The sequence below is a fragment of the Bos taurus genome, chromosome 7 (genome assembly GCF_002263795.3).
Source record: "Bos taurus isolate L1 Dominette 01449 registration number 42190680 breed Hereford chromosome 7, ARS-UCD2.0, whole genome shotgun sequence".
NCBI lineage: Eukaryota > Metazoa > Chordata > Mammalia > Artiodactyla > Bovidae > Bos > Bos taurus.
In genome coordinates this window covers 65080235-65100580 of record NC_037334.1, presented here as the reverse complement: position 1 = coordinate 65100580, position 20346 = coordinate 65080235, and the positions used below count along the sequence as shown (strand labels likewise).

Genomic DNA, 20346 nt, shown 5'->3' with positions numbered 1-20346 from the left:
AAGGAGAGGTGTTCAAAGGAGCTCTGCTGATAGTGGGCAGCCAGGGCTGATAATGATGGGAGGGCAAATGGACCATCATATCCAGTCCTTTTCTCATGGTCTCGTGCTCTGATCACTTTACTGTTGTGGACTTTCTGATGCCTGTTCTACCCCACTATTGAGTATAGTTGGTGGACAGGGCAGACATTTTTATTGCCTTTATTATTAGTTTGTTTTTGGAAGAGCTAAACTTTGGCTGCTTGGTGACTCCAGTGTGATAAGAAGCGTGTTGATCCCTCCCTGAGAAACACTTTTTGACTCACAGGAACTCCGCTTACTACAACCATTACCTTTTATTTATGTTTGTCAGTCGTTGGGCAGCTAACTAGACTGTGGCATATGGATCCCCAAAGGCGAAAGAGAAAGACTCCAAATGCTGTTTGCTGCCTGAAAAGGAGTTCATATTTATGATTTCGTCTACCCCATATTGTGAGTTTAAATGTGGCAATTTTCAAGCTGGGAAAACAATTTCCATTAACAGATCCTGGGAATGTACTCTTTAGTCATTCACATAACTTTGTGGGCCAACTCTTTTTCTCTTTTCACGTGCTCACTTTCCACAAACAAAAACAGAAAAAACCCAGAAATCAAACAAAGAAACAGAAAACAAATGGACTTGAGGTTTGACAACACAAAAGGGCATCAATGGGCCCCAAGATGTTTTTAGTGCAGGGATGTACAGTCACTGCCCAGGTTTTGTGACCCTTCCTTCTCCTCTCCCGCTCCATTTTAAGGGACTATAGGTAGAAAGACTCAGTGGAAGGGGGTGTTGGTACAGTAACAAAGGAAACTGGGCACAGAAGGGGAAGATGCAGGGAACAAGTGAGAGAGAGAATAAAGATTAGGGTTACCACATCCTTAACTCTCATTTTTGCTGTGAGCTGGGCCTCCCCAAATAGACTGCTGGACCCTGGAACACAGACAATGGTTCTCATATTTTTAGGCCTCTCCCCTCACAACATTTAGTACAAGCTGCTCCATGCAGTGAAAGAGCTTGAGAAACACTTAATTTCCCCCCAGATGAATGAACGGACAAAATTAAACACACTGTCTTCTTACATATTTCTAACTCAGTTCTCTGGCAAACTCACCTATCTGGAACATAAAAAAGGACTAGATAGTGTGCAGAGAACATGTACAAGGTCATGGGGTGATCACTGTAGTTGTTTTACTGAGGGCTGATTATGGGCCAGACATTGTATTAAGTGCTTTACATGCATTGTTTCATTTAATCCTATTTGGTTGTCATATTATTGCTGTTTTCATCCCACAGACAAATACGTAACTTGCCTATGGTTCTAACCCAGCTCTGAGTGACTCAAGTCCATGTATATAACCAGTGTACTTCCCAGCTTTCCAAAGATCCTTCTAGTGCTCACTTAGGCCTTTTGGCCCCACACTTGTTGAGTCAGTTTAAAAACTTCTACTTTGCCTATGGCTCTAATACCCAAGGGTCTGTAGTCTCCAAGTCTACAGCAGAGCAAAGGCAGCAGATGAGAAAAACCACCTTGTAAGCCATTTCAGAAGATGCTAGTTTACAACTTGACTCTCGTTTCCCTTTTCTTCCTTCTTTCATCACTTCCAACAAGAATGATGGTCTTAGAAAGACGATCACCTGTAGCTAACTGGTTCTGGTAAACTGTCCTATAATATGTGTTTTCTAGAAGATCCACTATATTGCAAATCAGTGCCACTGGTAATTGATAGTGATACTATCCTTAGAAACAGGTTATACCCAACATGTTCAAATAGAGTTTAAAGAATTTTGATTGGCATTTACATTTGATTGGCAAATATTCCCTCCTAAAAATATTACATTAAAATGAAAGCTAAGAACTTAATTAGAGCCCAGAGTCACACAGAATCCAGGATCCTATATAACAGAGGCCATGCTCCTGACTAGCAGTAGTTTCCAGACATACAGATTTCTTGGATGAGGAGAAAAAGTGCAGGTGGAGAGCTAACACAGGTGTATATTAAGTGTTAATTTTGCTAAATAAAAATGTTTAAAGAAACCTCTAACATCACCTCCCTTTAGTTGAATTAAGGACATTTGAAGGATCAAAGAAACAGAAAGGATGACATTTCAGAATGAATGTAGCACACTATTCTTTATTCCCTCCATAATTTGAATAAAAAACAGAACTGCAAGGATCTTGCACACTTAGTCATTCAGTCGTGTCTGACTCTTTGCGACCCTTTGGACTGTACACACCAGGCTCCTCTGTCCATGGGGTTTCCCAGGCAAGAATACTGGAGTGGAATACTGGAGTACTGGATGTATCTTAGCAAGGCATTTATAAAGGCCTCAAATACTGATGGTTATTACATCTACTTGTTTCATTAAACCTATCTCTAGTTGAACTTTTCTTATGCCAAATCCTGTGCTTGGAATATAGAAAAACAAACCTAAAGCAAACAAACAAAAGCAGAATCAGGTATGGTCCTAATTCGGCAGAGTTAAGTCATCTGAAAATTCCCAGATTTAGACAAATGTTCAGCAAAAAGGTGATGATTGTCCTGGGTCGTTAGAGGATGCAGCTAGGCTTGTAATCACTGACATGGTGATTGATGTGCATGCCATTTACTCCCCAAAAGGGCCAGTGAGCAGAAGACACCCTCAACTTCCTGAGCCCTGACCTTCAGCCACAGGAGCTGATAGACCCAGGGGAGCCTTTGTATCAGTGAATTATCTTGGGAGGGAGAAGTTAAAATTCTGGAAATACATTCTCTTGGATGACCTTGTACTCAACTTTGTATTCAATTTTGCCATGGTGAAGAAGTATATTATCATATATTTGCAGGAAAATTAAAGTTTGGAAAAAGCAAAAGCAGCCAAGGGAGATATTTCAGATGATTTTAATTGGGCCTCAACTTATGAAAGGCTAAGGACTGTATTTGGGGGTTTGATTCTAAAGCAGTTGTCCACACTTCCACTCTTTCCTTCAAAACCTTGAATTCAAGCATCTGAGCAGTGCTGGATAAAGCAACCGTTGGAGTTGACGCCCAGCCTGCAACGATATGCTTGGCTTCTCCTCCTCCAGAGGAAGCTTTGGTTTTTATCAGACTAGGCTGCTAGGCATCCTGCTCTCCTTCAAACAGTGTGTTTCTTCCTGTTTCTCTGTACTTGCATCTTTCTGTTCTCCTGAGTTCTTTCCTAATACCTGGTTGTCCTACAATGTTCCCCATGTTTTCCCTGAATTTTTCCTTGAACAGTTGATTTTTCCTTTAAAACTCCCTGCTGTGACTTCCCTGGCAGTCCAATGGTTGAGACTTCGCTTTCCAATGTAGAGGGTGTAGGTTTGATCCCTGGTTAGGGAGCTAAGATCTCACTTACCTTGTAGCTAAAAAAACCAGAACATTAAATTCCCCGACAACTAGCAACCAACTCACTGCACTGCTCACCACAGTTGCACGTGCGTTAGCCTTAGCCTTTAGCTTGATTATAAAGCCTTTCGGAGTAAAGAGTCGATGTCTTCAGATCCACTTCCCAAATACTTTATGAGAGCCCATTAAGTGTCAAGTACTATGCTAGGTACTTAGTAGGGATACGGAATACCTTGATAGGAATAAAGTTGTAAACCTTATCTTTCAAGGAATGTACAGTCTAGTGTGGGAGGGAGAGAACTTTCTCAATAGTTCATGGAAGACTATATATGATTTTAGGATAAAGGGTTATGAAAGTACCAAAAATAGAGAGAGGGGTTAATTCTGATAGTGAGTGGAAGTTAGGAAACCTTCAGGGACTGCTTTGTGCAAAGGGAAATCAGAAGCTTCAATATAGGAATTGCAGGGCCTGGGGAGTATGGTCATGAGGGGAAGATGAGGTTACAACAGCTGAGTCCCAACTGTTAACATCCTTGAATACTAACAAGTCAACATTGTGCCTGTGGACCAGGGAGATACAGAGGGTATTTAAGCAGGGAGAAGCCTCAGACTAGCAGCCCTTCCTTACTCAGCACTCGGTCCCAAGTAAATAGGGATCAACTAATTAGCCGATTCCAGAGAAGGCCATGGCACCCCACTCCAGTACTCTTGCCTGGAAAATCCCATGGATGGAGGAGCCTGGTAGGCTGTAGTCCATGGGGTTGCTAAGAGTCGGACACGACTGAGCGACTTCCCTTTCACTTTTCACTTTCATGCATTGGAGAAGGAAATGGCCGATACAATGACTTATATAAGAGAAACAGACAGCATCAAAAGTAACCCTGGATCCAGAGATGACAGAGATAATGGGTCACTGCAAAGTAAACAGGGCTCACTTGAAAATTTGGGATTGATCATTAGTGGAAGAGGAATTAAATTTAATCTCTGAGATGCTGGAGGGCAGTATTAGATCAGGGAGATGAAGCCACAGTGACACAGATTACTGCTCAGTAGGGTGCCAAACTTTGGAATTGTTGGAGCTTTCTGGGAATTGCTATTTGAAAAGACAATTTGGTAAGACATTGTTGGTGGGACAACTGCTTGTCAGAGAAAACTTGGAGAGAATTCATGAGCTAGAGATACAGTTGGGATTCAATCAGTGGATCCCAGAGGGCTGGTCCAATGAGCCAGGCCAATTGGTCATGAAGCTTTTACTCATCAATGGGAAAATGAGAAAAGAGCAGGGTTGTATAGTGAGTTTTTAGGGAGTCGAGCTTTTCCATTGAAAGGACAATCCTTTATGTTCAATTGGTGATTTCTTTCCTTCTTTTTTGATATTAACACACTTCTCTTACTAAATGATGTTGATGAGGGATGATAATTTTTTCTTTTGTTTCTTTCATATCTTTCCTTGGCAAGATATCCCATTGTCAAGTGTACCGTGCCACCCCCATTTCCTTTTTGGACATTGATGATCCATGCCCTCTCTGGGAACCACTGGGCTTCTAGGGCAAGATTTCAAGGGTCTCTGCGTCTGGCTTCAGGAAGGGGGAGTGCAGTTACTGATGAGTGAGGTTTGAAGACATTGAGGGAGAGCCACGAAGGGTGGGAATTTCCATGCCCTGAATTAAATGTCAGTATACAAGTAAGTGAGGCTTCTGAGGTGGCTCAGTGGTAAAGAATCTGCCTGGCAATGCAGGAGATGCAAGAGGTGCAGATTCAATCCCTGGGTCGGGAGGATCCTCTGGAGTAGGAAATGGCAACCTACTCCAGTATTCTTGCCTGGAAAATTGCATGAACAAAGGACCCTGGTGGGCTATAGTCTATAGGGTAGCAAAGAGTTGGACACGACCGAGCACACACACATATACAAGTGAGCATGGTCATTCTAACTCTTCCTCCCATGAGGTTTGAGGCTTCTGAGGCCCAGGGTGCTCTGTCTGTGCAGAAGGCCTGGCCACCTCCTTTCTTTTTTATACTTCTCCCTGCACTGGCCATGGCCTGTGGAGAAGGAGGTGGAAACCACTTCTGCTGAGGGTTTTGAGGAGCAACCTTCTTTGGTTGTTTTCTGTCCCTTTGTTGAGATCAAACCAGGCTCATTTGGCTGGGAGTGAGAGACAGAACTTTGGCCAAGAACCCAAGCTTGTTTGACCTGCTATGCCTTGTGGAGATGGGTGGTTGATTCTAGGACAGGACTAGATATTTGGAGGCCTGAATCGTGCACACCACTCTCTTAATTGGATAGTGGTCTATGAGATGCCTTCTGTCCATAGTCCAGTCTGTGACATCATCAATATGGACCATGTAAGGGAAACACCATCTCTGGGCAAAGAGCTAAGGGTTCATAGGACTATACTGATCCAGTAGCTTGGGGTGGTAAGCAAAGTGGGAGAAGTGAACCGATGACCAAGCAGAAAGAGAGTGAGTGGGTTAAATCAGGAGCCTCCGTGAAAATGCAGACATCCTCAGGTCTCCTTCAGAAATAGAGGTAGGCTCAAAGTTGCCTTCACATTGGCCATTCCAGATGGTTTTTTCCCTGGTTGAGTATACCCAGGGGACAGACAGTTCTGTGACCTTACGAGAAGGACTGTTGGCCAGGCAGTGAGTCAATCAGAACACAGAGGTTTTGTCTTTGGTTTCTGACTCTACAAAACAACACGAAGGACTTGGTTTAAAAGAAAGAAAGAAAGAAAGAAAAAAAGCAAAAGCATGTCGTGCACTCTCTTCTCTCTCTACTCTGGGGTGGAGGAGAGTCTGAAGGTCTGATTTGAGTCCCTCACTCTCTGATCAAGTTATATGACTCGTCCTGTAACTATCCCTAGAGTGACCAACTGGTTCCCGATGGCCTGGGGGTTTCCTGGCTTTAGCACTGGAAATTGCACATCCAGGGAACCTACTCAGTGCTGGGCAAACCCAGACAGCTGGTCACCCTAACTGTATCTCAGTTTTCTACTTGGAAGATGGGAATAGTTCTCCTGCCCCAGCTGCCCATAGTGTGAGAATCAAATGAGGTGACAGAGGTGAAGGTGCTTTGAGATTAAATCTGGGCACTTTCAAGTGACTGGATTGGATGGGCCACAAAAGCCGTACCTGGTGTGTTGGTACATGCTCTGTGTGGCACGCTTGGCCACTGTGGAACCTATTCATCTTTCAAGCCTCTAATGTATGTTATTCTCTGCAATGCTTCCTGTGATGACCCAGACAGAATGGATGTAGCCTTCCTTTCTTTCCTGCTGTACTCGATGCCCCAACACAGCAGACTCAGGACTTCATTATCCGTCATCTACTCCTCCAGCCAGATTGAGATCTCTTTAATGGTAGGGACACCATAGCTCACACAGTAGCTGCTTGAGAAATGTTTGCTGAATGAAGAAATGCTTTTCAGTTTCTAAGACATATGTTGTACCACCTGTTACTTGAACCCTCAGAAACTAGTTTTACATGTGTGACACGTGTTTCTGGCCCTGTAACTTTCTTTAGGGTCCTATGGCTAAGGTTATCTGATGAAGCCCAGAGATCCAGATGGGGACCTGAGGTCTGGCCCCTCCAGCCAGGGATTCTATAGACAGAAAGCATTTTGAAGGCATGTTTGACCCCCAGGCCACCCCATATTGTGAGAAGCAGGTGTCACCAGTTCGTTGGCAGCTCACAGTAAACCACATCTGGTGCTGTAATGCAGGCCCATTTGCCAGCAGCAGCAGGCAGGTGGCTCTGTGTCAGCCACCTCAGAGATGCTTCACAAAAGATAATGGAGGGAATGAATGAAAGTCTTCCCACAAACAATAGAGGGAGTGGAAACACCGTTCAGGATGAGAGCCAGCCTACTGGCCTCATCTCGGCCACCTCTGGTTCAATGAAAGGAAGAAAATCTGGGCTCATTCTAAGGACTGGCTAGCAGAAGACAGACGTCAGTGTGAAAAGGAGGCTGGGCAGACCATCAGGACTGTTATTTTCTTGTGGACTTTAAAATGCACAGGGTCAGAATGCGGAGAATGGTTTCCTCCAGTTATAGGGAATGGTTCCCAGGGACAAGAGGCAGCTCTGGTCTCCCACGTGCCCCCGCTGGGCCTGAACCTGTCTCCAGCTCTCTCTCCTCCTCCTCCCCCTCTCCACTGCTACCTCCAGCCTCTCATCTCTTCCTTCAGCAGTTCCACTCCTATCTGTCTTGCAAAATGGGATTCCATGAGAGATTTTCTATGAGAAAACGATTCCCCTGAGGAAAAACAGTGGAACACAGATGGAAAACGAATGCATGAATTAGCATCCTTTTCACTCTTGTGCTGTACACTTGGTGTACCTTTTACCTGAAATATGTCCTCCCCATCACTGTTTGAAGGCCTCGTTCAGGGACTGCTGCTTCCTGCTGGAGGTCTTGCTAGAACTAACCCCTGCCTGCATGCTTTTCCCTCAGTGCCTTATCTGTTGATTGTTCCGTCAGCTGATCTCTCTGTCCATCTATCGGTCTATCTTTATGGTACTTCCTTTCTTCTTGGCATTGGTGTTGTTATTGTGTGTCCTCTCTTTCCTTCTCCCTTAGCTGTGACGAGCACTCAAATTTTCAATAGTTCACAGAAGAATCACAATTTCTTTTGGAAAAATGAGAAGTTCTGGCAGTGTTCCCATCTGGCATTGCTACAGCAGAACTGAGTGGAGCCTATCCGCTCTACACAGGCATACACTCTTTTGTTCACTAAGGCCCCAGCAATTCCCTAGAGACTGTCACTTCCCCATTTACAGCACAGTGGAGTGGATAAGGGCATAGGCTCTGAAGCTGCAGTGTCTGGGTTCAGATTCTGACTCTGACATCTACTAGCTGGATGACCTTTGATAATTTACCTAAGCTCTTGGTGCCACTGATTGATTATCTGTAAGAGACTCTTAATAGTACCTGTGTCACTGGGTTTCTGCGAGGAGTACGTGAATTAGGGAAGACATGTGAGGACTTGCCATATATATTAATACCTCAATAAATATTTAATTGCTATTTACCCTAGTATTTGCACTGTGGTTTTGTTTCTTAGAGTAGAGGAAGTGTTGCCTCTACTTAGGCCTCTGTTGAAAATGAGGAAACTACATACATGTTTACCCCTAGTCCTTTTCATTCATTTTCTTTTCCAGGCCCCTGGGGGCGTGCACAGTTGCAGTCCCTGCATTAGATCTTGGGACCTAATCTTGGAGGTGCCACTATCGTGATGTATTCATCTTTGCTTTCCTTAAAAGTATGTACTTAGTGCTTTGAGAATACTATGCTTGGGGGTGTTGATAGAGTTCAGTTACATGATCACGGTCATACACTTTCATGCTGCATCTAGGAAGATCACTGGTAACAGTGAAAGGCACTATTAAGTCCCTTTAAAGAGCTGGTTCATTTAATTTGTGTTGTATGGTCTATGCAGTGAGACTAGTATTTCCTGGTTTTCTGAAATAGACAGAGCAAACACATCAACTAATTTGAATACATGCTCATGAAGTTACAATATACATGGAAGTTGGCTGGATAGAAATCAGTCCATGTGACATGCAATCAATAGGAGTTTCCTACAAGCTACATTTTCCTTTAGGTTCTGTGGGACGGTTGGCCCTTGCTTCACTGAATTGTGTTTTGAATTATAGGTGGAGAGAAATAAAAAGCAGTAAGAGGAAAGAGACTGGACTGGGGAAAAGTAGTGTTTATGGGACACAGGGAGACTGGCTTGACTAGTGGTATGAATTTTTTTTAAAACATTCTTCCAGCGAAATAAATTTCATTCCCATGGGAATAGAGACTATGATTAAGAGGTCATTATGCTCTTTTTCTGCTAGTTGTCTGTGCTGAGGAGGGATGAATAATATATGTAAATTTCCCCGCCTGACTTTCTTTTGTTTGAAAACTGCTGGCTTACCACCCCCATCCAGTTGGGAGGATGTGGTTTCTTTGGTTAAAGATTCACCTTGGTCTTTGTCCCTGATCCTCCCCAAGGGAGAGACTGATTAGATATGATGATCCAACCAGGATCACAGCCCACAGGACCATTCATAAGATGTTCCTGAAACAGATGACCCAGAATTTCTGTGCAGGGGCTCAACTCAGGACCACTCTCTACCCCTTCTTTTCTACCTTCAGAAAAATAGATGGAAGCAATGTGGCTTTCAGCTAAATGTTTGTGATACCCAGTGTAAAGGGAATAAAACTATATAGCTAAACAGTTGTATTTCCTGGTATCCTGCAGTTTCTGCCCCTTTGCAATAAAAGGAAGCCAAGAAGGGTCTGGCTCAGAGAAGGTAATCACCACTTATTTGGGTCGATCCCCAAACTCACAGAATAGATGCTGCTCCCCTGGGAGTAGCACGTTGAGGGGCCCGTGGGGGAGCAAGGGAGATTAATATCCAAGAACTCCGGAGGCACCTTGAGCTCTTCATAAGTGATTGCCTTTATCCTTAAGACAATCCTGCAGGGTTTCAGGATCCCCATTGGGAAGATGAGAAAACTAAGCTTCTGAGAGATTAAGTAATAACAGTTCTTAGTCACTAAATGTGTGCCAGGCACCATGCTAAGCACTTCATAGCATCTCATTTAATCATTTAACAACCACCAAAGTTTACGATAGTGCTACCTTCAGTTGTTATATTTGGGAAAATTGAGACTTTGGGAGTGGAAGTAACATGTCTGAACGATTTTTGCCATTAACTGGCAGTCCTGGAATTTATACTGAGTCCTAACTCCAGGGCCCTGACAATCAGTCAGTGGTCCACGCTGCTTCTTGCTACTTCCTTAAGGTGACAGGATTGTAGATGTGAGAGGCAGAGTTTGAACAGGGTCTGATCTACACAAAATACATTGCTTCTGCTATCCACAATCCCCAAGAGATAGAGCTGGGGCAGGTATGCAGTCCTTCCCCATCCTGGTCTGCCTTTGTGTAACAGCAGCTGTCTTCTTGGGAAAAGCAAAAGACTGGGCAAATCTGAAATAAAGTTGCTGAGGGGAGAGAGGTGGAGCGGGGAGGAGGAGGAGGAGGAGGAGGAGAGAGAGAGAGAGAGAGAGAGAGAGAGAGAGAGAGAGAGAGAGGAAGTGCTATTTTTGACAGCATCAGCCTCTTAAAAGAAAGCACCATGCAATTTGTGTATCAGCGGGAGAACTCAGTGCTTGGGCAGGCAAATCACAGCCTGCTCTGGCTGCTGTTCTCACCGTGGTCAAGGCCATTCGTTTCCTGTTTGGTTCCTCTCCCCAGATCTTCCTTGTCACCTTGCTCTCTCCACTCTCCTCCCCTCTCTCCTTAATGTGTCACTCTGCTGATTACGAGCTCCTCCACCAGGCATGATAAAAACAGAGCCCTAACAGGAGTAAGTGTGCGTTTGCCTGTGTAATGCTGCCAGGATCCTCCAACATAAATCCGCACCACGCAGCTCCAGCCTAGCCAGGTGCCTAGTGAAGGAGTGCTTTGGCTGTGGAGGCCGTCCAATGCCTCGTTTCCCACGATGTTCTCAGGATGCCACCTTACAAGGTGGCAGAGGCAGGGAAGTGTGCCACTGTTAGCACGGAGTGGGGAATGTAGGGGGGAAAAAGGGTTTTGTAATTAGGGTTTGTACTTAAGCTCTGTCCCATGAATCACTCTGAGAACCTGGGCAAAGCTTCACTACTCTGAGTCTTAGCTTCCTAACCTGTGAAGGAAAATGGTAACTTCTAAATCCTCCTATATGAGGGGAGGATGAATGCTGGGACATTGCTAGGGTCCGGAAGGCACCCACCCTGCCTGGCATATAGTAGTTATGAAATGAATACAAGTCTTTTCTTCTTTCCTCTTACATACAGTGTAAAGTGGTCTGCTTTTCATCATTGAAAGAAATTGAAAGCACTGTGGAGTTTCAGGAAGCATATAACTCTTTCAGGGATGTTTTTGTTTCAGTCCATCATGGGCAAGCAGGGAAACTTAAGAAGCAATGGATGTGCCCCTTTCCATTGTTAGACAGAGGACAGTGATGTCAGCCTGTAGTGTGACCTTGACCCTTGCACTGTGTGCCCACCTAAAGGCAATGAGTACAGAAGGAAGGCAGGATTCCCTAGGGAATTCCAGCAGCTCAGACAGCCAGCCACCTCCCTTTCTGGAACCTTACTTTTCTTATTTGTATATTGGTTGTAAAAATGTTAGTTGCTCAGTTGTGTCTGACTCTTTGTGACCCCATGGACCATAGACCACCGGGCTCCTCTGTCCATGGGATTTCCCAGGCAAGAATACCAGAGTGAGTAGCCATTCCTTTCACCAGGGGATCTTACTGACCCAAGAATTGAACCTGGGTCTTCTGCATTGTCAGGCGGATTCTTTTCCATCTAAAGACTAAATTGTGTGTGTGTGTGTGTGTGTTGGGGAGAAGATAAATGATCTTTTCCTCCAAATAATAATCTTTTCCTGACAGTTTCCCTCTTTATATCCACTCTGGCCTCATGGTTGAGAAGATCCCAACCTGGGATATCATGTTGCCTGGGTTGAAAACCCAGCTTTACAGTTTTCACGCCAGGTCACCCTGGGCAAGCTCCATAGTCTCTCTGTGCCTCAGTTTCCCAAATTATACAATCGGGATGAAAACAATACTACCTTCCCAGGGTTGTTGTTAGGATTACATAAGCCAGTGAGCATCTCATACTTCAGAGAAGTGCCTGGGATGAGTCAGTGCTTGATAAATGTTAACAGCAGGTCTTAGCACCACCACTAAAAGGCTAAATTAACCGCCTCCCACCCCCTGGCTTGGGCTTGTGTACTGGGCTAGGGCACCAGTCTCCTAGAAGGTTTCTCTGCATTTTCTCTAATCCGTTCCATGTGTCCTGACCTGAGAAGCTTCTGTATTGATGCAGCACTCCTCTGGCAAACCTCCAGTCTCTATTCAAACACACAAGCACACACAACACTTTCTCTTTCTACCTCCCTCTTGTTCCCTCCCTTCTTTTTTTTCCTCTCTCCCTTTTTATCCTCCAATTCCCTCCCTCTCTTCCTTTCTCTCTGGCTCTTCTGAATATACAGGCAAATCCAGCCTCTCTGCTGAGAGACCTTTGTCTCTGATCAGGCCTGACCTGGGTCACAGAGTTCAGGGGGTTACCATGACAACAAGCATCCCTGGCTACCCATCAGGAGGCAAGGACCAATTGAAAGGGACTGTCATTTCCCTGGGACATACTGTATTTATTCTCAGCAGCAGACCCTGTACCAATACCATACTATGGGCAGAGGGTGGGAGGGAGGGAGAGAAAGAAATATCAGGGCTTTATTTTTTTTTAAGTGCGTTCTCTGTGGGGGAGGACCACAGATTGTTCTCAGAGAGAGACAATTTATTTCTAATACAGAGGGATGAGGGTGGGGCTCACGTGTATTTCTGATGAACACAGTTGGTTTCACAAAGAAGGAAAAAATAAGTTATTTGGCCCAAAAGTGATTTTGTGATTGGTCTAATGGGATGAGGGTTGGGGTGGAGAATTAACAGTAATGAGTACCCTCTGTGACAAGCACTTTATGTTATTTCATCAGAACTCAGAGAAACTGCAATGAATTGTTATTACTCCAATTTTGCAGAAGAAAAAACACAGGCTCATAAAATTATAGTGACTCACCAAGCTAGATCAAACTGCTGGTAAAGTAATGGCCCTTGACCTTGAACTGAGGTTGTTTGACTCCACGGATCATGGTTTCGACACTATTCAATGCAGTTTCCCTGTCATTCTCCCATCATAATCATCTTCCTTTTGTTTCCAAGCCACTGTTTCCTCAGAAAACATGTATAACTCTCTTTCCTGACCTCTAACCTTGTCTCCCAAAGTGGACTGCTGTCTACCATAACAGAATCGTCAGGGGACTTGTGGAAATTGAACATTTCTGGACCCCACCTAGACCTGCAGAATCAGGAATCTCAGGAATCAGAGTCTAGAAAGGGGCATTTTAAACCAGCTTCCCTAGATTTTAAAGCATACTGAAGTTGGGAAGTGGTTCTTTAGGGCGAGTCAACACCACCAAACAGAATTTGTTTCCCAGTTATATTCTCAGTCAATGTGACTCTAAAAGTAGAAAAATCTTAATTGCCTTGAAGATACAGTAATGTCACGTGGTCCCAGTGTGGAGGTGGGCAGCTAGGAGACCTTCAGTCCCTGGAAGTGAGACCACTCCCTATAAAACCTTGTGATATCTCTTCCTGAGTCATGGCCTTAACCTCCCTCCTTATTTTTAGCCAAATGCCAATGCAGACAGGTGATTCTTAGGAGATATTTTCTAGCCTTGGTTTGTGTGAAGGGAGAAAAATATATTCAGTAGGAATGCTATTGAGACTAAAATGTTGATGAGCAATCTTGAACTTATGTCCGATTAAAAACTAAAACAGATATAAACAAGCTACAGTCAGTGCTGGCCTTCTCTAGTGACTCAGACAGTAAAGAATCTGCCTGCAATGCAGGAAGTATGGGTTCGATCCCTGGATTGGGAAGATCCCCAGGTGGAGGAAATGGAAACCCACTCCACTATTCTTGCCTGGAGACTCCCGTAGACAGAGCAGCCTGGTGGGCTACAGTCCATTGGGTGGTGAAGAGTTGGACACGACTGAGTGACTAACACTTTCACAGTCAGTGCTAAAGGAAGAAGACATAATTGACATTCTCCATCATTTCTACTCCAGTGCCAGGAATTCTGTACCCTTCCCAGCCTTTCTCAACATTCTAGTTACCCTAGAGGTAAAATTGAGGTGGGTTAATAATACCACCTGACCTGCCTCTTGAGAAACCTATATGCAGGTCAGGAAGCAACGGTTCAAGCTGGACATGAAACAACAGACTGGTTCCAAATAGGAAAAGGAGTACGTCAAGGCTGTATATTGTCACCCTGCTTATTTAACTTATATGCAGAGTACATCATGAGAAATGCTGGGCTGGAAGAAGCACAAGCTGGAATCAAGATTGTCAGGAGAAATATCAATAACCTCAGATATGCAGATGACACCACCCTTATGGCAGAAAGTGAAGAGGAACTAAAAAGCCTCTTGATGAAAGTGAAAGAGGAGAGTGAAAAAGTTGGCTTAAAGCTCAACATTCAGAAAACTAAGATCATGGCATCTGGTCCCATCACTTCATGGCAGATAGATGGGGAAACAGTGGAAACAGTGTCAGACTTTATTTTGGGGGGCTCCAAAATCACTGCAGGTGGTGATTGCAGCCATGAAATTAAAAGACGCTTACTCCTTGGAAGGAAAGTTATGTCCAACCTAGATAGCATATTCCAAAGCAGAGACATTACTTTGCCAACAAAGGTCTGTCTAGTCAAGACTATTGGACTGTGAAGAAAGCTGAGAGCCGAAGAATTGATGCTTTTGAACTGTGGTGTTGGAGAAGACTCTTGAGAGTCCCTTGGACTGCAAGGAGATCCAACCAGTCCATTCTAAAGGAGATCAGTCCTGAGTGTTCTTTGGAAGGAATGATGCTAAAGCTGAAACTCCAGTACTTTGGTCACCTGATGCAAAGAGTTGACTCATTGGAAAAGACCTTGATGCTGGGAGGGATTGGGGGCAGGAGGAGAAGGGGATGACAGAGGATGAGACGGCTGGATGGCATCACTGACTCGATGGACGTGAGTTTGAGTGAACTCCGGGAGTTGGTGATGGACAGGGAGGCCTGGCGTGCTGCGATTCATGGGGTCGCAAAGAGTCGGACACGACTGAGCGACTGAACTGAACTGAAGTGAATAATTCTGTTTGGGAGGTAAACCCCATGTCTGCCTGTTTTCTGTCCTTGCCAGAATCAGATTGTACCTGGTTATTCCTGAAGAGGAGCACAGAAGTCCCTAGAAAGTGCCTATAACAGACTTCTTTCCCAAACTACCAAGTCTTAAAGTAAGACTTCGATGACAAACATAGAACCACTTCTTCCATCTGTCCCCATCTCCTTATGATTTGTAACCACATTCCTTATCTCCTACGCAAATGACCACAACAGCTTTCTAAATAACCTTCCCTGCCTGCAGGTTCTCACAAACCACTGCCAAGATCATCTTTGGGAGTCTGTCTGACATGGTTCCTCCATCAGTGGCCTTCAGTGACCCCTACTGACATCAGATAAAAAATAGAGACATTTGAAATCCTTTTCACTGTGACCACAACCTGTTGCTCTTGCTTATTAATGTGCACGCTAGTTCAAGTGGATTCACATTCCTGAAAACAAGCCCTATGTTTTCCCACCTCTGTGTTTGCTTTTCCTCTGTCCCCTCCACCTGGAGTCCCTTCTCATCTATCACGGTTTCTTCAGGGGCCTGTCTTGGGTGTTACCTCTGCCTTGAAACCTTTGGACATCCTCCCATTCCGATGCTAACTCTCCTCCTCTTGCTAACTCTGACTCTCTTAGGGCATTGGGTAGACTATCAGGTATCTATATAATACTGCTAATGAGCTATACTTGATCATGCATCATTTAAGGGCTGGAATCGTGTCTCTCTCACCACTGACCCCTGAAGTGCAGCACACAGTTCTTTGTGTGAAGGAAAGGAATCTGTGAAGCTGCATGGAAAGCATGGGGAGTGGGTCTTAGCCCCTCACCCACTAAGCTGCACTCTCTTCCTGGCACCTTGGCCCACACAGCCGGCATGGACAAGACGTGACAGAACACAAAAACATGTCACGATCACAGGGACCAGAGAAGACTCCACGTAACCACAGTCACAGTTAAAGACCAGGCTTTGACCAATGTCCCAGTTAGAGTATAACTCTCAGCAAATCCATTAAACTCCTGCTAGATGGTTGTGAAGGAGTGTCATTACTTGAGATTTTAACTCAGGCCAATCTGGTGTGGATTCCTTCTTGGGTTGGGAAAACAGGGGCCATGCTCCCTTAGTTAGGAAATTTGAACATATCGCTTCCAACTGAAGGGAGTATTTATCATAATAAAGAAAAGAAACTTCAGACCAGCAGATACATTGAGTTGGCAGCAGAAGTTGGCAATAGATCACAATTAGTAGGTTTACCAATTATCTTCCCCCAGTGACTGGCATTGGCTGTACAGGTCTTTATCCACAACCTCAGGGCTTTGGAAACAAAACTCAGCCCCTCACCCAACCCCAAGCATGCAGGGACAGCCAACAAACAGCATCTGTTTCAAAGAAACGCCACCTGTCCAAATAGAAAAATCAAGCACTGAACCACCTCGCTTCCTGAGTATCTGTTTCCAGAGCAGAAGAGACAAACACACCATTCTGTCACTGACACAGCCTTTTCCTGCTCTGTAGGGACACGCCTGGCCCCTGCCAAGTAGACCTGGCAAGGTTTAGAGGAACATTTGGGCCTTAGCTATCAGTTCTCTGACCTTATGGGCAGAGCTGGGTGATCCGCCTTGGAGGAGCCTGAAGCTTCTTGGAGGCAGGCTGGAAGGGAGTGAATGCCCTGCAGGTGTGATCAGGTCTAGCTTTCTGGAGAGCAGGTGGTGGAGGGGACCACCAGGGAGGTCCTTTCTTGCTGTGGGCACTGGCACTAAGTCTGGAGCGCACCCTCCTTTGAGGACTGCAGGAGTCCCACCTTTCACAGGGTGGAAGAGAGGTTTGCAACATCTGTGGTGTACAAACTCCTAAAGAGTCTGCAGTTTTGTGAATGGTTAGACAGTGTTTAGAAAGGTATTTTCTGTGATTCTAAATACTTTGAGGACAACACTGATTTCCTCTGTATCATCTTTAAGTACCTTGAAGCCCCTTTTCAATGGGGACCAAAGGTATCGTGTATCAATACTACCCCTTTATGCCACTGCTCATTTCCCATGTCTGCCATGCAGAATCATTTGCTGGGATCAGATCAGTGGGTCTGAGATTATTGGGGCAGGCACATGTGTCTGTGGCAGTTCATTTGCCATGACTCGCTGGTATTCGACCATACCTGGAGGAATCAGCATCATCTGGCCAACTAAGGCAGAGACATGAAGGAAACCTGGCTGGACTGTGTGTGCATATGTGGTTATTTACTCATATTTTCTGCAGCTGTTTTGCAATAGTATGTTTCCTGGGACCTCTACACTACTGGTTTCTAGAATGATTCCTTTTATTGCAGAGATGAGAAGTAGAATCCCATAGAGGGAGAAGGGATTTTTCCAGACCAGCAACTCAAGGCCCTCTTAGGATGAGAGTTTCTCTTCTGTTTTTGAGTCAGGGAGCCCCATGGCTATCATAAAGGTTGCCAATGGAGAGAAAGGAGAACTGGGAGAGAGCTGTGGACATGTGGCCACCACCATTTATGTATTCTTGACTTGCACATCAACCATCAGTGGTATGACTTGGAAGATGTTCCTTTTCATTACTCTTTCCTTTTATCTTGGTCTTTTTTCCTGCAAACAGTAAATGACTTGTTACATCTTACGGAGACATAAGCAATAGAATTAAGTATTTCTTTAATAGAGGTGAACTATTTTCAATACTTATCTCAGAAAGAAACCTGGATCATGTAAAACCCATAAAGGCAGTGTTACTCCTCAAAAAAGTGGTGCATTAAAAAAAGAAGTGCATTAAAGTGAGCATTCACTATGACCTTCAGGCTTCAAAGTGGTGAGTGGATGCTCTGGGCTCCAAAAGCAAATCTTTTGAGTTGATGGTTATTGTTTGACCCATGTACATAGGTACTGGGAAACCTGGTCTAAGCCCAGTCTTCTGCCTTTAATGGTGCTGTCGGTCATGGGCCCCGGCACAGTGTTAGAGTGAGTACAACCATGGGCTCTGAAGTCAGACTGCCTGGGTTTGAAATCTGGCTCCTTTATTAGCTGTGTCCACTTGGTCAGGTAACTGAATTCTGTGCTGCTGTTTCCTCATCTGTACAATGGGGATGGTGGTCCTTCATAGGGAAATCAAGAGGATAATATGAGATAATGCACAGCACAGTGTGTGGCATGTGGTAGGCAGTCACTCAGCAGTAGCTTTTGTTACAGTGGAAGGTCATTTGAATTGCCAGATGACCTGAGATTTGTGTTCATGTTACTGACTTCGTCATTATGTTCCGGGCATCTGTGTGTGGTATAGGAAGATGGAGATAATGTATTGAGTGGGCAATTCATGTCACTTTCTGTACCTTTCCCCTGCCCCCAACTTTGCATCCAAATATTTGGATCAAATGAGGTCCCTGACTTAATAAAACCTTCAGTAAATTATAACAGTGCAGCATCATTGGTGTTCCTGGGCCTATAAAAACACATTCTCTACTTTGGGCCTTTCTAGGGTGATGCTTTGTAAGTATCTCAAAGTCTCTTGCCAAGCACTGTCCTCTGGATCCTCTTTGAACTTTGCCTAAATGGGTACAAAGAGCTTTTTAAGTTTTTCCAGATAAAAATGCATGATTTATAAAATACCAGGCCATTTTGTTTCCTTTTATTACGTCACATTCAATTATTTTTATATTCCTAAAGATATGTTTATTTCCTGATATTTGGACAGTTACAATTCTTCAATATATTTTCATTTCTATTCAGATAAGGACAAAAGTCCTTAACAAAATCTATTTGCACTTTATCATTCTCCAGTCATAGCTAAACCTTTTCTCTTAGTTATTACCTGTGTTCTAGGAGGATTTAGCTTCTTTTGGTTTATGAGCTGTACCAAAATTTTCTGTCTTAAGAATCTTTGCACATTTTGTTCCCTCTGCCCAGACTGTTGTCTACCCCTCCCCTCACTGAACTTACTTAATTCCAATTGATACATCACATTTAGCTTGAAAAAAGTATCCTTGGAAGAGTCTTCTCAGCCACATCCCACCCATCCTGCATTCCAGTTGGACCTTGTTATCTCTGGGTGTATTTGAGATCTTCTCTGTGTCTTTACTGTTCTGTAATTTCGACTGAATCAGCTGCTGGTTTTCATCTTTTTATCCGGCTTGGGAGTCAAAATTTTTGAATCTGAGTATTTATGTTTTCCATAAATTCTAGAAAATTCGCTTCAAATATTACCCCTGCTTCACCCTCTCTTGTCTCCATCTGGAACTTAAAGATGATGCACCTGGGTTTTTTTTCCTCTCTCATGTCTCTTCACCTCTTTATTATATTTGTACTCCTTCTGTGTGATAGTCTGGGGAATTTTATCTGATTTTTTTCTGGTACACTAATTTTCTCTTCAACTCTGTCTAATTTGCTGTTTAACACTTCCACTGACATTTTATATTAATGACTACTTTTCTTCTCTAAATCCTAACTGGTACTTTTCCAAATATGTCTGGTCTTTTATGATAGTACCTTTTTCTTTTAAAAGTATTTTTGATTGCTTTTATGTTTTTACTTTTACTTCTGATTCTTGCTCATGTATTATATGTTGTCACATAATTTATAACTTTTTCCTGCTTAGCGCAGCCTCAGAATAATTAGCTTCTTACTATGGTTTTGATTTCCTTTTTGGTATAGAGATTTCTTAACTTGCATTTAAAAGGCTATTTGTTATATCTTTCTCCAGTATATCTAGGTGTTTTATAGTGGGAGTTTTACTCTGCCAAATTGTTGAAAGTAGGTGTTCTCTATGTCCCGTTTTATAGACTATCATAATAGTCATGGACCATTAAACAATAATCATGTGTTTAATGTCTTTCTTCCCTTCAAGAATGTAGTTCCATGGGGACAGGGACCGTGTTTGTCTTACCCCCAAATTGTAGCTCCAGCTCCTAGCCTAGTGCCTAGATTGTTATAGGGATCAATATTATTGACATAAATGAATGATATGGAGGCAGAGGTGGCTCTGGATGTCATGCCATGATGGGTTAGGAGCCCCCCTCCATCTTTTTACAACCTTTTACACACTGTCACCTTTCCTTGAATGCTACTCTTCCCTAAAATGATTTAATCCCTCTGTAATTGACATAATATCTTACAGGTGACTTCACACTGTATTGCATTTAATTACCTTCTGTATAGATTATTCCACTTGAACTTAAAACCACTTTAAACCTAGGAAAGGATTAGGTGATTAGCCTCTCTTTATAGATGAGGATACTAAA

The 20346-nt window shown here is 43.8% G+C and overlaps 1 protein-coding gene across 3 annotated transcripts in view; it reads right to left on the bottom strand.

Moving 5' to 3' along the window:
- Positions 1 to 20346, bottom strand: part of GRIA1 (glutamate ionotropic receptor AMPA type subunit 1) — a 348888-nt gene that overhangs the window by 20034 nt on the left and 308508 nt on the right. The window contains exon 14 of one of the 3 annotated variants that reach the window (XM_059888223.1): positions 1 to 17707. This exon is cut by the window's left edge and continues 1328 nt beyond it. Coding sequence (XP_059744206.1) covers positions 17677 to 17707 — 31 coding nt within the window. The 3' untranslated portion in view covers positions 1 to 17676. 3 annotated transcript variants of the gene reach the window in all.